Genomic DNA, 17,918 nt, shown 5'->3' with positions numbered 1-17,918 from the left:
AGCACCCTGGCAGCTTGAGTGTTCATATGTTCAGCTAACGGAAAGACCCTGATTTGAGGGATTTAAATACGACCGGCAACATTTACCAGACTGCAATATGCTACGCAGGCTGGCTGGTATAGCCGTATCGCTGCATTTTGACTTGTCTTAGCGCGACGGTGAAAGCGGTCGGGTGCGATTCAAACGACTTAATCACTTCGGGAGTGCATGAATACCACACGAATCATCCAGTTGTTTTCCACATCCCGACTGTCCTTCTGCCTTAAGTTCGCCGGCCTGCCTTACCCAAACGGCCAGCCCCGGCCGTGATCCAGGCGACGACTCATTGATCCAAGAGCAATCTCGGGCAGGCGGAGTCGTGTCTGGTTCAACATATCAATATACTTCAGCCTGCTTCGTTCACTGACGTAATCAATGCTCCCGACAACCTCTCGCTTTTCAAAGCACGCGACGTTATCACATGGTGGTAGTTCACGCCATCTCAGTGTTTTATCTCCTCACGATGGAAATTGTCCACGCTGGCCTGACGCCTTCGCCTGACAGTTTGACAGGCATCGTGGTTTTCTCGGATCTGTCATTTCGTCAGCGGTTGCCACTACGGGCGCGACTGCCTGGTCAGTCTACACGTCAGGATCCGTCATTTTGACAGGTCTCCAGATTTTCGTCAGAAAGCCGCCTAGAAAAGACAGAAGTAATAGCCTTATTCCTTGGAGAAAAACCGGGAGAATGGAGATATAGATGGGTTGATATTTCGGCAACACGTTTCTTTCGAGACAAGAGCAGAAGTCGTCCAAGCAAAGCAGGTCAGCTTGTCAGATGTGTCAATTTGTCAGGGTCTGTCATCGGTACCGCGCGACACAAGGCCCGCGCAATACGGAATGCTACTGTGTCACATGTTCAGTCAACACGTCAGACATAGGGAAGACGTCGGATGTGTCCTTCTGCCGACCCGCTGCAGGTGATGCCAATCAGACATGACATCATATGACCTGGGACTGCTACTCTGCGAGATCTCCTAACTTATCAGACATGCCCAGTGTCAGAGGTCACTACTTCGTCAGAAATTACGAACCTGTCAGACATGTCACTGTCAAGGATTGCCACTTGGTCCGAAATATTGTTTTGTCAGATGCTGTCATTATCTCTGGACTGCCATTTTGCCAGGCAAATCGTTCGGTCAGTCCTGTCATTCTGTCAGCAATTATGTCGCACGGCATAACACGCGAAAAGTAACGGACTTCGGCATAGCCTGCCAGTTTCCATCACCATTCATGCTTTCCGAGTTAATGTCCGGCCCAATGCGTGCATCATATAAAAACGTAGTTTCAGAAAATGCTGCTTGGCATGCATGAGTGAAAAAAATGTGTGCATATGATGATGCACACATGACCAAAAATAGACAATGTGCGCACATTTCATGCCTGGTGCACATAGTCTTTTGACATGTTAATTTAGCAACATGCAACATGGTCTTCACCAACTGTTATGGATTACATAGGTAGTTCTTTGTATTACAGCAAGACAATATCTGATGAAAAAACTTACCAATCGCTGAAACCTTTTCTCTTAGTGTATTCAAAGTGTCCATGATAAGCTGAAACAAATAGCACATGTGTAGAAACTATAAAAACATTGTATCAAACATAAGGAAATTGGATAACTCAAAAAATGAATAAAAAAAAACAGTAGCACAACTCTGCATCTGCAACACTGAAGCAATGCCTGGGCTGGGATGACAGCCTCAGAAGGTTGCCAGCAGCAGGCAATGTCCCATACATTGCAAGCTTTACGATAGCCTATGGTGCATCTTAGACGTTGTGGAACCGTTGTCACCAGCTTTAACTGCCAACTGCCTGTGATCCTTGTGGATCCTTAATGCCTGTGGGGGGTGGAGGCCTGTGGGGGGTGGAGGGTGGTAAAGACCAAATGACTCTGGGGGGACCATCTTTGATTTGAGAAACACTGAACTGTGGGCACAGTGTAATTATTGGCTAAGTGTGACCTGCTATTTCCTTATCTACTACATCCTGCAACACTTCATGCTTTGCTCCATGAACCATGTTGGTTGTCAGCATGCGCCTGATTATCTGGTATCTGGGAGGCCAAGGGGTTCCATGTTAAAGGTTGCAATAGTCAACATTTGTGCATCTTCACTTCTGCATTAGCATTGGCTGCATCTGCTTTGCAAAATCAGTTGAGAAACATGCAGCTTAGTTGTGCATCAGACAACATTTATGATACATTGTGCATGTGGGTAATACTATGTTCGCAACTGATGCATTATGTGAGCCCCCAAATATTATTCACTCTCTGGTATATATTTCCTTGTTGTCTGTTTTGGTGGTCCCATTGTCATTGCTTCTTTGACAATCATGACAGTTTTACCTGCATTGCACTTGCATATGCTAATATCTGTACAATATCTGGTCAAATGATTTTGAAGGAAGCTGATACCTTCATGGGTCATGCTGTTGCCAGACATGTGCCTGGATGGCAAGGGTGGATCCAGGATCCCACAAAACCTCACTCTTGTTGTATCCTGGGATTCTTTCTTGATTCCAGCAATGTCTGGCTATCACCCTCATAGTATGCCCAGCCCACCATGACCTTGTCTATGACTACAAAATACAGCATACAACAAAGTCAGAGAGCACTTTCAATTCTATAGTGCATCCCCACAATAGAGAAATAATCCTAGGGGTGGATAATCAGCTTTGATGTGCAGATAAGCATATATCAGGAGTCATCCATGTTAATTTGCAATGTGGACTATCACCAAAATGATAACTGACAAAGCAATACAACATTCCTCTCATCTTCTGTCTCCCTGGCTCTGGCAGGCACAACCATAGCCAAGTATGAGTGGAACTATCAGCTACAAGTAGTCATTTTGCTGGATACAATAGATCTGGTACCTACTTTAAACTCACACCAACCTAGCATCATATGACCTATTGCCTGCATACCATACCGCTCATGAACATATGATTTACTTCGACTGGAAGCCTGCTCTCATAAAAAGAACTGTAGTGCATTTACCTTATCAAGCCGACACTGTCGCCCGCCGTCCGCTCCAGCAGGGGTTGAATGACCGGCAGCAGAACGCCGACGCCCGTCAATCCGCTGGGCCACTGAGTGGCACGGGGCAGATTATTCTGGCAGTTAGCGTACAACAGGACTATAAGTAATACTAAGAGGCAATTCGAGCACAGAGGACAGCTGTTACCCGTATTTTCGGCCTCCCCGCTCCCCAGCACACTCGGCGCAGAAATCCTAATTGTAAGTACTAAGCGTCAAAATTCAACCACCTCACGCCGTAGCCAAACCATTCTGCGCCGAGTTTGCATTGCTTGCGCCAGTTAGCGCGACTGGGTAATTAGATACTGTACTACAGCTTAGTAGAAAGATCCGGCATATCTAAGATATGGAGTGAAATAAACTATATAACGAGGTTGAAGACAGCTATTTCTTACCCGAAAAATCTGAATTTACAACGTTTTGATTCATGGCTAGCAATTTGAACACATACACTTCCCATTACCCTAGTCTTATCTTGAGCATGTCTTCTATATCAACTATATCTGGCACACCATGAGAGATCCAGTTTGACGCATCTGTTGCAATTATTGGTTCAACATTTTCGCGAGGGATGCTGTGTGTGGGCTTTGCCATATGTCAGGTTTTCAAATGTTCTGTGCGTGGTAGTGACGTCACTGGTGCCAAGACTTCAATGCGACATGGCCAATAGCCGCTGGGCGTGACCTTGCGGGGTAGCCGGATCAGCGGGAACCTTCGCACAGATTTTGAGTAAGCTGTTGGGTACAGGTGCAGTTTACCGACAGGCTGATTACGTGAACTTTATGGCGAATATGATCACGTTTTTTGCAAGCTTATGCGGCGGGCCATTGTGATGAAATCGGCATGTAAATTGAAAATGCTTACGCGGGAACTGCTGCAGAGATCGACACGGGACTGCACTCGCGTCGATAACGGACAAGCTGTTTGGGGTCAGTTGCGGCTTATTTGGGGGAACTAGGTCAAACTTCAGCTCATCATATCATTTTGGGGTGGAAGCAGCATTAAATTTTTGCCTACTTTCATCCTCCGTAGTTTCAGGTGGCCAAAAGAAATCCTCCTGTACGCGGCAATACTTTCTTATTATGTTATCAAAGCAAGCGTAGAGAGCCCACGTACACTTTGTACAGTACTTTGACCGTCTTAGGGTCAAATTTCTTTTAGGAATTTTGTGACACGAAATGCTCATCTGAATGTTATGACGAAAAGAGCCTATCTGAATTGAAAAAAGGAATTGTTTCGTGTCCGCGAAGGGCCATTTTAGGTTGGAAACAGCTCAGTTTAAGAAAGTAAAATACCCATGTCACTTACAAGCATGGTGGGGCACCATTCTGGTCTTGAAAGGGCCCATTGTAGGCTAAAAAGGATCCGTCTCAGGTCGGGAACATGACCCGTCGCAGGCCCAAAGAGAGCTCTCTCAGGTCTGGAAAAGTTGCGTTATAAATTTACAAAAAGCTCGTCTCGAGTCAAGGACCTAATATTCGCTGAGAAACGCGGGAAAACAGAGGTTTGGAAAAGGTTGGTCTCAATTTTTGGCCTAGGAATGGCCATCTTTGGTCTGAAATGGGCAGATGGTTGTGAGCTCAAAAGGCCAGTGGTTGTGTACCCGCGTGGCAAAGTACCCTCCATGCATGAGGCAAAGGCCAAAACTAACTTTTCCCCAAATTTCAAGAAGCCGGACCCCTCGGCGGAGTTTTTAGGAATTTCGTGACGCGGAAGGTCGTCAGACCGGATCATTGATCCTGTAACGACGCGAAACACATTGGGATCGGCGTAGGGATCCTTATTAACGCCAAGGGGTCGCTTACCAATGCAGGAGTCCAAAAATTGGCAGATAACTCCATTTCGGCGAATGGAGCCCCTGGCCGAAATGAGATGGAGCCCCGGGACCACGTTCGTTGCCGGACTCGTGTCTGGTACAGGATCATTTCACCCTCTGATTGCGTACCCTTCACTGTCTTCACTGCCAAACTTTACATAGCCATATGTAATTGAATAGCCGATTTTTTGTATAAAAAACTGAAGGTGCTTTGAAAGGTCGCTGATCTATAGCAGGTCAAAATCAGGCTGTTGCTCTCAGTGAAGGCCATTTTTAGGAAATCGTTCCATCTGATGCGACAACGAAGAGCTAGATGACGCTATGCACATCTGAGACAGTTTCTCAGGCAATACACCAACTCAATTTAGACTCAAAACCAATTTCATTGAACTAGGATCAGGTATGAATGTCAGACCGAGAACAAAACTAAGCACAACAGCCTGTTTTTGTACTCTATTTTAACAAAACCTATTTTTATGTTAGAGCCTGCTATATGAAGTACTTTCTTGTACTCCATTCCAAAAGCTTCAATTTATTGACAGGGACGGCCGCAGACGTGTTCCATGAGCCTTTTTAAGCCCAGATCAGGTTACTGACCTAAATGACCGATGCCAACATCTCGTTTTTGGGAACATACCACCAAGAGTATTCCCTGACGCTTGTTTGAATGACAAAATAGCAGTAATGTCGTAGTTTTGGGTTATCTAGACCTCTTAAGGGCTAAATAACGTTACTGATCTTAACTGAAATCCTTTGGCCTCTTGCTTAGAATAGGTATTTAGGTTCGCGGCCTTGTATGAAGAAGTCTGGGGACACTTTGGGACGCCAATCTGGAGTTTGACCTTGTTTGACCTTAATCGACCCCAAGGTTGCGACCCAGGAAACTCAAATTCAGCCATAAGTGAGTTCACATATAGGGCAACTCACCCTGCGAATTTTGTGTCTCTAGCTATCTTAGCTCTCCAGGATCTCAGGGGCTCAAATTGACTCCCACCAGGGTGAAGGGTATTCAACCGGCCACCGGGCACGTGTGGGGTTAGGATGTACCCATCTTAGACATGAAAGGAACCCATTTCCTGGTAATAAACGCCTTTGTAAGTTTAGGCCTGGAACTGATCCATCTCCGATCAGGATAAGCCCCCCCCCCCTCCCCACCTCATCGACCCAGATAGATCCCCCTATAGACCCAGAAAGGCCCCCCGGCCCCGGGAAGGACTCGTTTTCGGTCAGGAAGGGCCCATCGGAGGTTCAGGTCCGTTAGAGCCAAAATGGGCTCAAAATGACCCTTATTAATCGGGAACTATCCATTTTAGGATGAAAAAGTAAGCATCTCACGTGCCAAAAAAGCACCTCTAACCTTTTAGACCCGGGATGGACCCACGTCTTGTTTAACTCGGAAATGACGCACATTAGGTTTGAAAATATATATTTTATACCCAGAAAAGGCCCAGGCCGATAGCAGCGCAACCGAAAAGACACAGGCCGATAGGGACGCGGCAACTACGTTCAAACTGGAGGAATGGCGAACTCCGAAATGCCAAAACCTCTTAGGTCCGATAATGGGTCCCCCACAAGCCCAACCGGGCCGCCTAGAAATCTCTTGGGTGCAATATTTCAACCGACCCGTCGCAGAGTTTCGGGGTGTAGCCAGCCATAGGCGTAGCCAGCACGAGAAGCCCATCCCCCCCCCCCCCCGTAAGAGGTTACTCTTACCTAACAAAGGAGACGCCAGTCTTACCTGATAAAGACTTAAGACCTTCGTCTTCTCATGCACCACGCATGCAGTCTTCTCCTGCACCACGCATGCAGTCCTCTCCTGCACCACGCATGCAGTCTTCTCCTGCACCACGCATGCAGTCCTCTCCTGCACCACGCATGCGTGGTGCAGTCTTCTTCGTTCGTAGGAAGACAATCCCGCTATGGAAGCGGCAGCCGGGTCCTATTAAGATATTCTGGTTATGGCCCTTGTGAAAAGATACCATGTACCGCTTTTGGACTGCACATCTACCAGTCGTTAGTAAGAATTTCAAAGATAATAAGTAAAGTCATTTCACCCACCGCACACAGTGCCGAATCGCTACTTACGGAAGAGGCTTACGGAAGACTGGGGAAAGATGTCGCGGGAAGAGTTTAAGCTGACTGTGCGGCATAAGAAGATAAATGATCAGAATTCAGAGCTCAGTCTAATCAACATCACAGCAATCTATACTGAGGCAGCGTACATCATGTCAGTAGAAAGAGACACAAAACTATCGTAGACAGCAGACCGCTCGAGACCCCGTTAGTCGCCAATAACCTTCAGACCGACAGGAGGAAATTTTTGTAGATTATTTAGAGCCCACCGGAACCTTTGTTTTTAAGGTTCGTTTGTATCAAACGAAAATCAAGGGCCATTTCCATTTACGCGTGACGTTAGAAAACACACAGGGAGATTCAGCTGTGGTAGGAAGGTGTGGCGGCGGGGTGGAGCTATGCACTGATGTAAGTGGTGAGCGCCAATGTCTGTGTCTGTCTGTCTGTCTGTCTGTCTTACACATTGTCTGACTTTTAGCCGGACGCCGTCTGATCCTTGGCCGGTGAGTTCCACACTTGCCTGGGGAAGGCCAGGACAGAGAGGCTCCCAAGATGGCTTACTTTGCTCGTGTAAGCCCGAAAGGCTCGGAGGATGCCTTCAAGCTGCGATGGCTGACGGCTTATGACATTGAGAAAAACTGCTTATTTTAAATCTACCCGAGCCGGAACCTTTTGACACACCAACGTCTCGTTAGTGATGTGGGCTTCGATGACATAATGAAAGTGTGCCGCTCTAACTAGTTGTATAAGTGAGTTGAACTGAAACATCTGGCCTCATGAATCACCTTATATTTCGAATTGATTTTCAGTAATGGTCTTTTGTGGTATAACGCAATTGGAAATGTCTTGTTAAAGGGAGAGCTCCAAATTTATATGGGGTTTTGAAAAGAAATAGCCATCTTGAAGACCTCTCGGTGCTATCCACAATCCTGTCCTTTAAGACCCTAAGACAATCTAGTTTCTGAGCTAAACGCCCGCAAAAATGGAGAAAGGTATATCGGGGAGAGTATTTCAACGCCACCTTGGCATTCATGACATCATAATAACGTCGTTGAAATCCTGCCATTCAATAAGTCATGCGGCAATCAAGGTAAAAGCAATATAGTTGTTGATGCGTTCATATCTGGCGTTCGTGAGCGCAATTTCCCGAAGTAACGACAATCAATTGGCTCTCAATGAATGTTATGCAAAGTACGATGACGTAATAAGATCATGACGCACTGAGCAGTATTTTGACTAAAAAGAGAAATGCGTTGTCCAGAGCAGTCTTTTCCACTTAAAAATTACACCAATAGACAATAGTTATAACCAAGGTTGTTTCATCACATCCGGTGCTTGCTTCAATATCTTCAAATGTGAAAATCCCTTCAATGCTGACCACCTGGGCCCACCATGACGTAAGCGTTGCCGCCCATAAATGGCCATTCCCCGTTCAGAATCAATTAGAACAAAATTAAAGGACGACTTTTGAGCATGCATGCTCATAAAAGTCCCGACGCCCAGGTTTGCAATCTTAAGGGTCGCGCGGTAACAACCCAGTGGGTAGCATTAGGTGGCGGCTAACAGGCTGACAAACATGATGACGCAGGTGCGTCAAGTTTTGTGAATAATTGGGGGGGGGGGGGGTGAACCGGGGGCCGTTCAACCTACCCCCCCCCCCCATTCTTTTATCACCCGATTCAGCCCACTTTGCTTTGATAAAACGCAATGTATGTTTTTAATCTTTGTATCATTTACAAAAGTCCTTAATTTAGGCAGTGTAGAAGTCAGGCAGGGCTGCATCCAGGGAACAGGCACTGGACGCACGCGTCTCTTCTGATCGACACGTGAAGGCGCTCCTTTAAAGGCCACCTTAGGGCGCTGATGGCGCTCTTCTATGACGGTCATGGGAGGCGACACGCAGTTTGGTTGTGGGGGACGGGGACGGGGTTAGCCATGAACGACATAGGTCGTCCCCATATTCCAGAGCTTTTCACTTTAACCTCACAAACCATTGCGTATACTATGACGCTATGTATTTGAAGTTTATTCCATCGTTTATCCACTCACCCGTTACGATTTTTACCCTGTGGTGAGAGCAACTATGGCTCTTTGTTATGAGAGTGCTACGAGACGCCACTACACAGAAAGATGAAAGAAGATAGTCTTCGTGCTATGATTATCTTTTACCAATGTTTTTTGTGGTATTCCAGCCAAAAACATTGGGAGGGGGCGAGCCAACATTTGAGAGGTTCAACTCAACATTGGAAAGGGGGGGGGGCAGGGCTCTCACAAAAGAATACAAATCGACACCCGTGTGATGGGTATCTAAAATAAGAGCTTTTGATCGCTTTAGGACATCAACTGCAACGCCTCATTTATCTGTGCAATTTTAAGATTGATAGCAGGAACGTGTTAGCATTTACGACACCACAATCTGGGCTGCAGTCTGGTGGTGGTGGAAATGGTAGGTTCAAGAATGGAATGACTTTTTTATTTTGCTGTACCTGTCAGCTAACTTGGAGAGCAGCTCCAATATGGTACAGGTGAAATATGTCCCCAGTCTCTTTGAACGGTACAAATTGACTTGCTACCCGCCTAGTGTTATCTGCAGCGGCCAATGCTGTTCGGTTTTTACGGAAATTCCGCCGCAGTCATCAGTATTGCTGTTTTTAAGCTTTCGAGCGCGCACGCTCGAATATTTTATCAATTTCTTTCACATGCCGACTTTATAAAAAATGAACGTCCCCAGGCAGACATGGGATGACTTTTTCCATTTTGAGCTAATTTCGCACCACCCCATTGAGCACTCATGAGACCACTCTTCCTGTGCCAGGCAAGGGGTTCCGTGGGAAGAGCGCCAGAGGCACATTATCGTCCAAGGTCTGGGGCTGAAGGACCATTCCGTCTCAGCGTAGTGTACCTACCGGCTGCCATTTTGGCGGTACGGCGGCAGGTCCCCTGGTCGATTCGGAGGCGTCGAAAGGGATGCGTCGTATCAAACTGCTCCCCTCCTTGACGCCGGAGGCCTTCTGACCCACCCAGATGACCCATCTTTTGTCGCCATTGTGTTCAATAATTGGCACAAAGACTTCAGTTCGGTTCTAAAAGGACCCCTGTCTTTAACCGAATGGACGGCTCCCCATTCGGTACTGGAGCCCCTGACTGAAACAGAGTTCCTCCATTGTCTCATTGTAGCCTCTCATCGCAAGTTGTTACATCTCCTTTCATTGCTGGAGAGCCTCGACCAACGTAAGAAGCCCTCTGGAATTCGGGGTCCTGCCCCTGTCCCTGTTAAGCAAATGTCCTCATGGCCGACTCAGTACACCTTGCAGACATAGCACCCACTGTTAGACACTGTGGGTCCCTGACCGAAACATTGGGCACTCGTTGTTTCAGGGGCCCAACCAGTGCAAATCGCGGGTCCGGCCTTGTTCCTGCCTGGGAAATGGGACCCCAGTGGTCAGACCGGCAAGATCCGACTGTTCAGTATTGGTGGTCCCTGGCCAGAATCAAGACCCGAGTGTCCCTGTGCTTACTTCACCACTGCAAAAGGCCATCCGGCAGCCAACTGAGGTTCCAGGCCTGCGAGCCGGGACCCTAAACATGACCTACAGCGAGCCCTTCGGCCCTCGTTCCTTATCGTCAGTCACAAGGGCTCCTCGAGCCTCTCTCGATGTACCCTTCTTTGTCCTCGTGTCCTCTTCGTTTAACGAGCCGTAATGTTCGGCTCGGCTCATCCCGCTGATTTTGGGCGGCCCCTAACCTCGGCTCAGGCCTTCCCAGCCAGCGGCATGTAGCAAGCACCGAAGCGACTCCTTCACACAGTTGAGGTGATGCAGGCACTTAAAATCATTGAGATATAGTGGTATTCAGTCTGGTTTTACGACCGAATCAGAAGTCATCATGAAATAAAAGGGCCCATCGGTATGGGGCCCATCGGCTGGGGACCCCTCATTAAGTCCTTGTCCCCCTCATCCCACATTGCTCACGCCATCACTGTTGTGGGTAAGTGCGCATAACCACGTAGCCGACACGTGACACTCAATGGCGAGTATTCTGATGTGCTAATTACAAGCGCTTATCTGTCTTAGGTTCAGAATGTAATCCGTGTGAAAAGCGAAAAAAGTACATTCTTACGGATCAATGCGTATATGAGCAAACCGATCAGGTAGGATTAAATGACAAGCATGATCGGATGCTCTGCAAGCTTATATTCCGACAAGCCGATGCAATTCAATCGACGTAGGAAGTGAATACACCTATGGGGAGGGGGGCAAGGACACTATGGAGGAGAAATAAATGCCCACCTTTCTTGAAATTTGGTATTGGCGCCACGGACTTTGACTGAAAAAGTAACAAAAAAGGCTGTATAAGCCCCTCCAATTAAGGAGAATTTCCGTTGCCCCTGTGCTCAAAATCATGAGCCGGGTAGCGCATGCGCTGAACGATTATCCCAAACCTTTTTGCGAGGCACAGTGTTACGGGGACCCGTGCCGAGCAAGGTTCATTTAACGAGTCGTAATGTTCGGCTCCGCTTACCCTGCCGATCTTGGGTGGCCACTGAACCCTGCTCAGGCCGTCTCAGTCAGCGGTATAGAGCAGGCACCGAAGCAACTCCTTTCTTGTTGCAAGGCACAAATGCTGCCACGGAATACTGCACAAGTAGTGACCGATACCAACACCGGCCGGCGATGAGCCATGCTCACACTGACGCGCGTGCAGCCCCTGATTCTTTGCACTCGTGACTGTTGGTTGACATCGTTGCGGTTTCGTGGCTTTTGAGCGGTCGTGGAAAAACAAACTATGCTCAGGGGTGTAGTATTTGTAGTGATTGCAGCGCGTTGCCACTTGCATGAAACACACAGAGATTCATCGCTGTACAGTAACGATGTTCTGGGTAAATAGAACAGGGCCCCAGATACCGTTCTTGCACACACCCGGGTTACGTGCTGCGTGCCCTTGCCCTTAACCCCCGTTTGTTTATCTCATACGTGCTGTCCACTCCCGAGTTCATACGTACTCTTCACCTCCACTTGTTCAGCTATAATGCTGCCCCATACCACTTGGGCGTTAAACAGAGCAACGCAAAAAAAGTCTCAAGAACGCAGCATACGTTTCTTGACACTCACGGTAACTGTACAGGTAGATGTGGACCGGCCACTCTCGGCCCCGCGCACAGGTAAAGACCGAGCTCGGGCCGTCTCGTAGGCAGACACAGACTAAGCACGGATGTAGGCGGGTACGGGTCGAGTACGACCGGCCCCGCCGGCAGGTACAGACCGAGCACGCCGGAATATAGGTAGGCATGGACCAAGCACGGTGCATGTAGCACATCTAGCGTAAATAAAAATGCAACGAACAACACACCCGCCACGCTGGCCACTCACGTGCACCCTCGGCGGCCCTATGAGTACGGGGCGCGAGGCCGTATGAGGCCGAAGGTTGCATTGTAATGTCTTGCCGCCTGTAAAGGTTGCGACGCGTGTCACAATATTCATAATCAAATCTACGCAATCGGCTCGCTGCTCACACTCGTCTGCTAATCACAGCTTGTTCGTTGTTGGTATGCAGACAGTCCGATGTTCCTGCCGTCTTACTGCGAATAAGTGTTGCACATGCGTCTTCAGTTTTCATGCTATTGCATTCTGTTGATATGCCGTATAGGCTTGCAGGGCACATCATACTAATCGCATAAAATTCCACGTAATCGGCTGGTTTATCACATACATTTTCCGCTATCGGCATTTTATTTGTATCCGCAAAATCATTTCGATGTTCCAATTGCTCCTCGGTATTGCGTCCGGCGTCTCGCGGCCAGTCACGCATTGAAGCGTTGGCCCCAGTGACGTCATGATAACCTTAAGCGAGAAAAAAGCCAGAATCATCGGATGGTTTAGCTGTCTTTTACGGCCTTGAAAATTCAGTGCGAACAGTTCCTGTAATGCTTAGGGGATATTGAACGTGTAAGGGTACATGTGTTAGGTGGTAACTGCGGAAATTACTGAGTTACGAGGTAAGGAACGGTGTTATTTTTTCAGGTAATTCTTGGTGTACTTTTTGCGCCAGACGCTATGTGGGTGAAAGTTCAGTGGTGCACAACAAGTCATGCTACAGGTTTGAGCAACTTGTGCAGCTACAAAACGTCCAAAAATGCCTCACCTGTAGAATTATATACACTTTTTAACTTAAATATGGAGACTTAACAGATTACATGATCTCGTTATTTATGTCCTTGGAATCTGACATTGCATATGTCATGCTGTTCGCAATATGGATGGATACCAGTTTTGAGAGCAAATATTAGAGTTTGAACAAAGCGAAATATCTGGTTTTGTGTGCAAACGTGGAAGGGTGTACATAGGAAGGTAGGAAGGTAGGAAAAGTAACTTCTTTAGGAGTATTGATATCTGTCAAGGATTGACATCAGGGCTCAGTACTTTGGGACATTTCTTGGCCGTCACGCACTGATGTAAGACATGGGCTTGGTTTTCCCGCATGATTAGGGGCCCGAGACCCACAAAGACTCCCCATGATGTGATGTTCCCTTTATGATTACTAATTTTTACTCTTATTAAATGCATAATGCCATAAAGGGATTGTTTCACCTTTGAAGACATTGAAGCAAGCATCAGATAAGATGAAGTATGCTCACTTGGTATCATTTGGTATACTTTCTAAGTGGAAGACCATTCTAGACAGCACAATTTTTTGCTTAGTTAATGTGCTCCTTAATGTGTTATGGTTTTATTAAGTATGCATACCATGCACAGCAATAATTCAGGGCTAATTGGCAGCCATTCACCTAGAGATCACTCTCAAACACCCAATATGAACATCTCATGAACTATATTTTTGCCTAGATTGCCCCACATGTTATGGAACAGAAATATTCGAATGACCTTGTTATGGAGTCTTGTCTTGAATACTGAGATGATTTGAAATACCTTTACCCATATATACCTTTTCTCATTTCACTCAAGTGTAACTCAGAAACAAGAGAGGCTTAGATATTACATGGGGCAGGATTGTGAGCAGCTCCAAAAGTTTTTGCAAGTTGGATTTTCAGTTAAGAACCTCATACAAATTTGGAATACTCCCTTTAAGTACTCTTGGCCATCACTCATTATGATCTCACTGAGAATGTGTACCAGGCAAACAATATAACAAAACAAATAGCATGATATAATGTCATTAATAATGTCATAAAAGAAATAAGTGCTAGTAGTCTTTACCATTGCACCACAGGTGGTGGCAGCTGGTATGTGTGAATTTCTGTCCGCATCAAAGTCAATATTGCTTCTCAGTGCTGGTATTGTCATTGAGGCTTTACAACATGTTCAGCTGATGAAGCTATGGGGTTTCATCTGCTGTTAATTGTGGCAGGAATGGCTGGCATTGCATATAATTAAACTCTATTTCTAGCATCCTTGATCTTGGTGTGTGTGCTGGAATGTTTATAAATTTAAGATTTTTATGAATGTAATATTTTAATTAATGTGCCCTTGCAGCAATGATGTTAAATGACATGGTGATAGGACACTTGATGAGGACACTATACATAGTGTTAGGACACATTAAATAAGCGACACATAGGACACTATAGGTGTGCTTGATCTGCAAGGGTGCCCATACCTCCAAACATTCTGCAACCAAGGCTATTCATTCTACACACCCTCCTGGGTAATGTACCCACAATTTTGTCTAAGATGTGGGCAGATCTGACTGAGCAACTCCTGGCAGCCTAGGCTCTCTCTTGCCTCAGCTAAGAGTGTCTCTCTTGATGGGCTCTGAGTTTTTTATTTTGGAGGCCTTGTTAAGCTCTAGAGGCCTCTTGGAATATGCCTGGTGCCTGCACTGTTGATTAACTATAGGTTCTGCCCATTACAGGCTCTTTTCCCAGCTTATCCAAAAGTTGTGATAGTATCCTGTTCCCCTTGAAGTGACATTTTCCTGCATAGAGGCTGCAAAGATTACTTGAGGCAGAAAACCAGAGTTTTTTTGCCAGTTTGAGATGCCATAGAGTACTTAGGGAGCCTATATGTTTGAGGCAGCTACTGTTGGGGTGCCAAGCCAGAAAATTGGACCTCCTGATTTCAATATAGAGTGTTTGAGCCATTAAAAGAGGCCAAACAGATACTCATACCAAATTGAAGTATTAACAGAGAGCTTGGAGTGCCTCTATCACAGTCAAGAAAATTTCACTGAATGTATATATATATATATATATATATATATATATATATTTAATATGCCAATAATAATATGCCAAATATGCCAATGGGCAATTTGACAATTTTTAGGCTCATTTTCAATTAGTACAGTACATTGGTCTTTCATATGGACAGAATGCTGTGAATTGTATTTATCATGAAGTGTCTGAGTGTGTCTGAATATTTTAATTTGTTTTTTCATTGGGTACCTAGATGATGTACCTTAACCCGACAATGTGTAGGTGTTGCTCATTTCAATGAAGGGATTGTAGATCATTCCAGAATAGTATTTCTGGATGATCATCCAGCAGCTATTGAAAGGTGAGCACTGGCATCATGCTTTCCTTCAACATTGCATTGACAGTTGGCTCTGTCTTTCAGAGACGTCTGCCAGTGGTGCTCACCACCGTCACCTGCCAGCAAAGCCCTCCAGTGACGTCCTTCAGTGACGTGAACCATGGCCGCCTCGCGTGACACGCTGCTGGACAGCCTGGAGAACCTGCCGCAGGAGCTGAAGCAGAACTTCGCCATGATCCGCGATCGCAACAACAAGTGCGACACGCTGCAGCGGCTGATCGACGAGCGCTGCGACCGCTACCTGGCCGGCCTCGGGCCCGAAGGCGGCTCACACCCGCCGGACAGTATCGTCAAGATGTACGAGAAGCTCAAGAAGCACAGCGAGCACAACGTGGCGCTGGCGACCAAGACGTACGAGCTGGTGGACAAGTACATCCAGAACCTGGACGTGGACCTGGCCAAGTTCGAGGCGCAGGTCCAGGGCCAGGCGGCGCGGCCGGCCGACAAGCCGGCCCGCCCCAAGAAGAAGGCGAAGGCGAGCCGCAAGTCGCGCAAGACGGCCGACGAGGACGCGCTCTATGCCAAGGCCATCAAGAGTCCGGTGGCCGTGGAGGCGGCCATCCGTCAGCTGATCAACCCGGCGCAGCCCGTGTCCACCGACGGCCTCGACATGCCGGTGGACCCGAACGAGCCCACCTACTGCCTCTGCAACCAGGTCAGCTACGGCGACATGGTGGGCTGCGACAACACGGACTGCCCGATCGAGTGGTTCCACTTCTCGTGCGTCGGCCTCACCTCCAGCCCGCGCGGCAAGTGGTACTGCCCCCGCTGCATCAAGGACAAGAAGAAGTAGCGGCGCCGCTGTCGCCCGCCGGGGGGGGGGGGGGGGGGGGGTTGGACGATGTGGTCGCCGGTGTCGAGCCGGACGCTGCGCCGGCAGACGTCGGCCGGGCGCGGCGCCGGCCGCCTGAAGTACAAGCGTGTGGTGATAGTGCGAGTGCGGGGTCTGGTCTGCTGTGGAGGACCCTGCGTATGCGTCCGGTACAATGCACGCGGACTGTGGCCGCGTGTGCTGGTCTGAGAACGGTGAGTGAGAGCGGTGGTCTGCGCACCGTCTCCACACAAGGTTCATCAAGTACAAGTTTGGGCGGGTGCAATGCGAACTATGGCCGGTCAGGGTCGGGACGAGGCGGTCCTGGACCTGCCAGCGATCGCGCGTTGTGTGGTGTGCTGCCATCCAGCGTGGAGGTGGAAATGTTTTGTTCTCATCCGCTTGAGTTGTGACGTCACGGGGCGCCGTGAAAAATTAGGCGTCATAAGTTTGACTGAATGCTCCCATAAATCCAGCATAGAGCAGTTCGATACCACCAGGCCTATATCAGTGAATGTAAAGAAATTGATTTAACGGAAACAGCTAAAGAACCGACTCATCTGATCTCCGGAGCCATCCGTGGCCCATCCCCACACGACCGTGGGCGGGACACCGGTGCGTTCCCGGCGCGGTGAGCAGCACCCATGTGACACCATGCGTTTGCCATGCAACGCCCACGTGCTACGGCATGTTTGTTCTGCAGCGCCCATGTGCCACGGCATGTTGGCTCGTTGACAGAGGTTGCATGAGCGGTTTTCCCGTTTGGCATGTGCCAGTTGGACCAATAAGTGTTCCAATTTCCGTACTTTTGGTGCGAACTTGTGGATTGTGTGCCGGTGTGACTACATGCCCGGCGAAAGGGTGAGTCGGTGTGATGTGTCCGCTGCCGTCACACGTGTGATGTGAACATTGCAGTCACGTGACGCAGTGATGTAGTGATCCGCGCGGTTTGTGTTCAGGTCGCACGCTGATGCGGTTCTTGACTTCATGACGGAGTCGAGGCAGATATTATAAAGCGCACATGTTCTCACTGTCTGACAATGCCGCGACGCAATGTTATGCCGTCTGCGTATGAACCGACTCCACACTGCCCTCACGCCATTTGATGTGTTGTGAGATATTTGTTGCGCAGCTTTTGTACGCAGTAAAGTTCGTGTTGTGTGTCGTGACGGGCGAATACATATGATCCCACTGCTTGATGGCGTTATCCTTACTTACGGAACGTCTGGTTCCCTGGAAGCCCTGATTCAGCCGGCTTCATCATGCGGGTTGATATAACGGCGCTGAGCGTATCCGGTATGGTTATTTTTATTTATTCGTGCGCCGTGGCTGCAGCTGCCGCAAAGCTACTGAAATCGGACTGACAACTCCTGCGACTGACATGGAGAGCTGGCGCGACCGAGGCTGATCACGATCGATCGTTGATCTGGAAACGACCGCCAGGTCCGCCTTGGGCGACTGCGCTGTTGCGTGAGGCCCACTGACCCCTTAATACCAGTCCGAGCGTGTGAAGGAATTCTTTGATCATCTGGTGATAAAAGCGTTGTCACCCGGCACGCCCGCGCTCCAGGATATGCTCCAAAATAGAGGG

The 17,918-nt window shown here is 48.0% G+C and overlaps 2 protein-coding genes across 2 annotated transcripts in view; one reads left to right on the top strand and one right to left on the bottom strand.

Annotated features, from left to right (window-relative positions):
* LOC119104449 (long-chain-fatty-acid--CoA ligase 1-like) overlaps positions 1 to 3,264 on the bottom strand; it is a 36,737-nt gene extending 33,473 nt beyond the window's left edge. The window contains 2 exon segments of the mRNA XM_037228149.1: positions 1,546 to 1,594; positions 3,040 to 3,264. Of these exon segments, the coding sequence (XP_037084044.1) occupies positions 1,546 to 1,588 (43 nt within the window). The 5' untranslated portion in view covers positions 1,589 to 1,594; positions 3,040 to 3,264.
* Positions 3,265 to 15,544: 12,280 nt separating this feature from the next.
* Positions 15,545 to 16,324, top strand: LOC119104450 (inhibitor of growth protein 5). Its single transcript, XM_037228150.1, has one exon. The coding sequence runs from the start codon at positions 15,617 to 15,619 to the stop codon at positions 16,307 to 16,309; it is 693 nt and encodes a 230-aa protein (XP_037084045.1). The 5' UTR covers positions 15,545 to 15,616; the 3' UTR covers positions 16,310 to 16,324.
* Positions 16,325 to 17,918: the final 1,594 nt, after the last annotated feature.

This window comes from Pollicipes pollicipes, unplaced genomic scaffold, assembly GCF_011947565.3.
Source record: "Pollicipes pollicipes isolate AB1234 unplaced genomic scaffold, Ppol_2.1 Scaffold_6052;HRSCAF=7182_pilon_pilon_pilon, whole genome shotgun sequence".
NCBI classification, from domain to species: Eukaryota; Metazoa; Arthropoda; class Thecostraca; order Pollicipedomorpha; family Pollicipedidae; genus Pollicipes; species Pollicipes pollicipes.
Note: the sequence above shows the minus strand (reverse complement) of the source record. Positions and strands in the feature narration are given on the sequence as shown.

Coding starts and splice junctions, on each gene's coding strand:
- LOC119104450 (XM_037228150.1), top strand. CDS start 15,617: ATGGCCGCCTCGCGTGACACGCTGCTGGACAGCCTGGAGAACCTGCCG.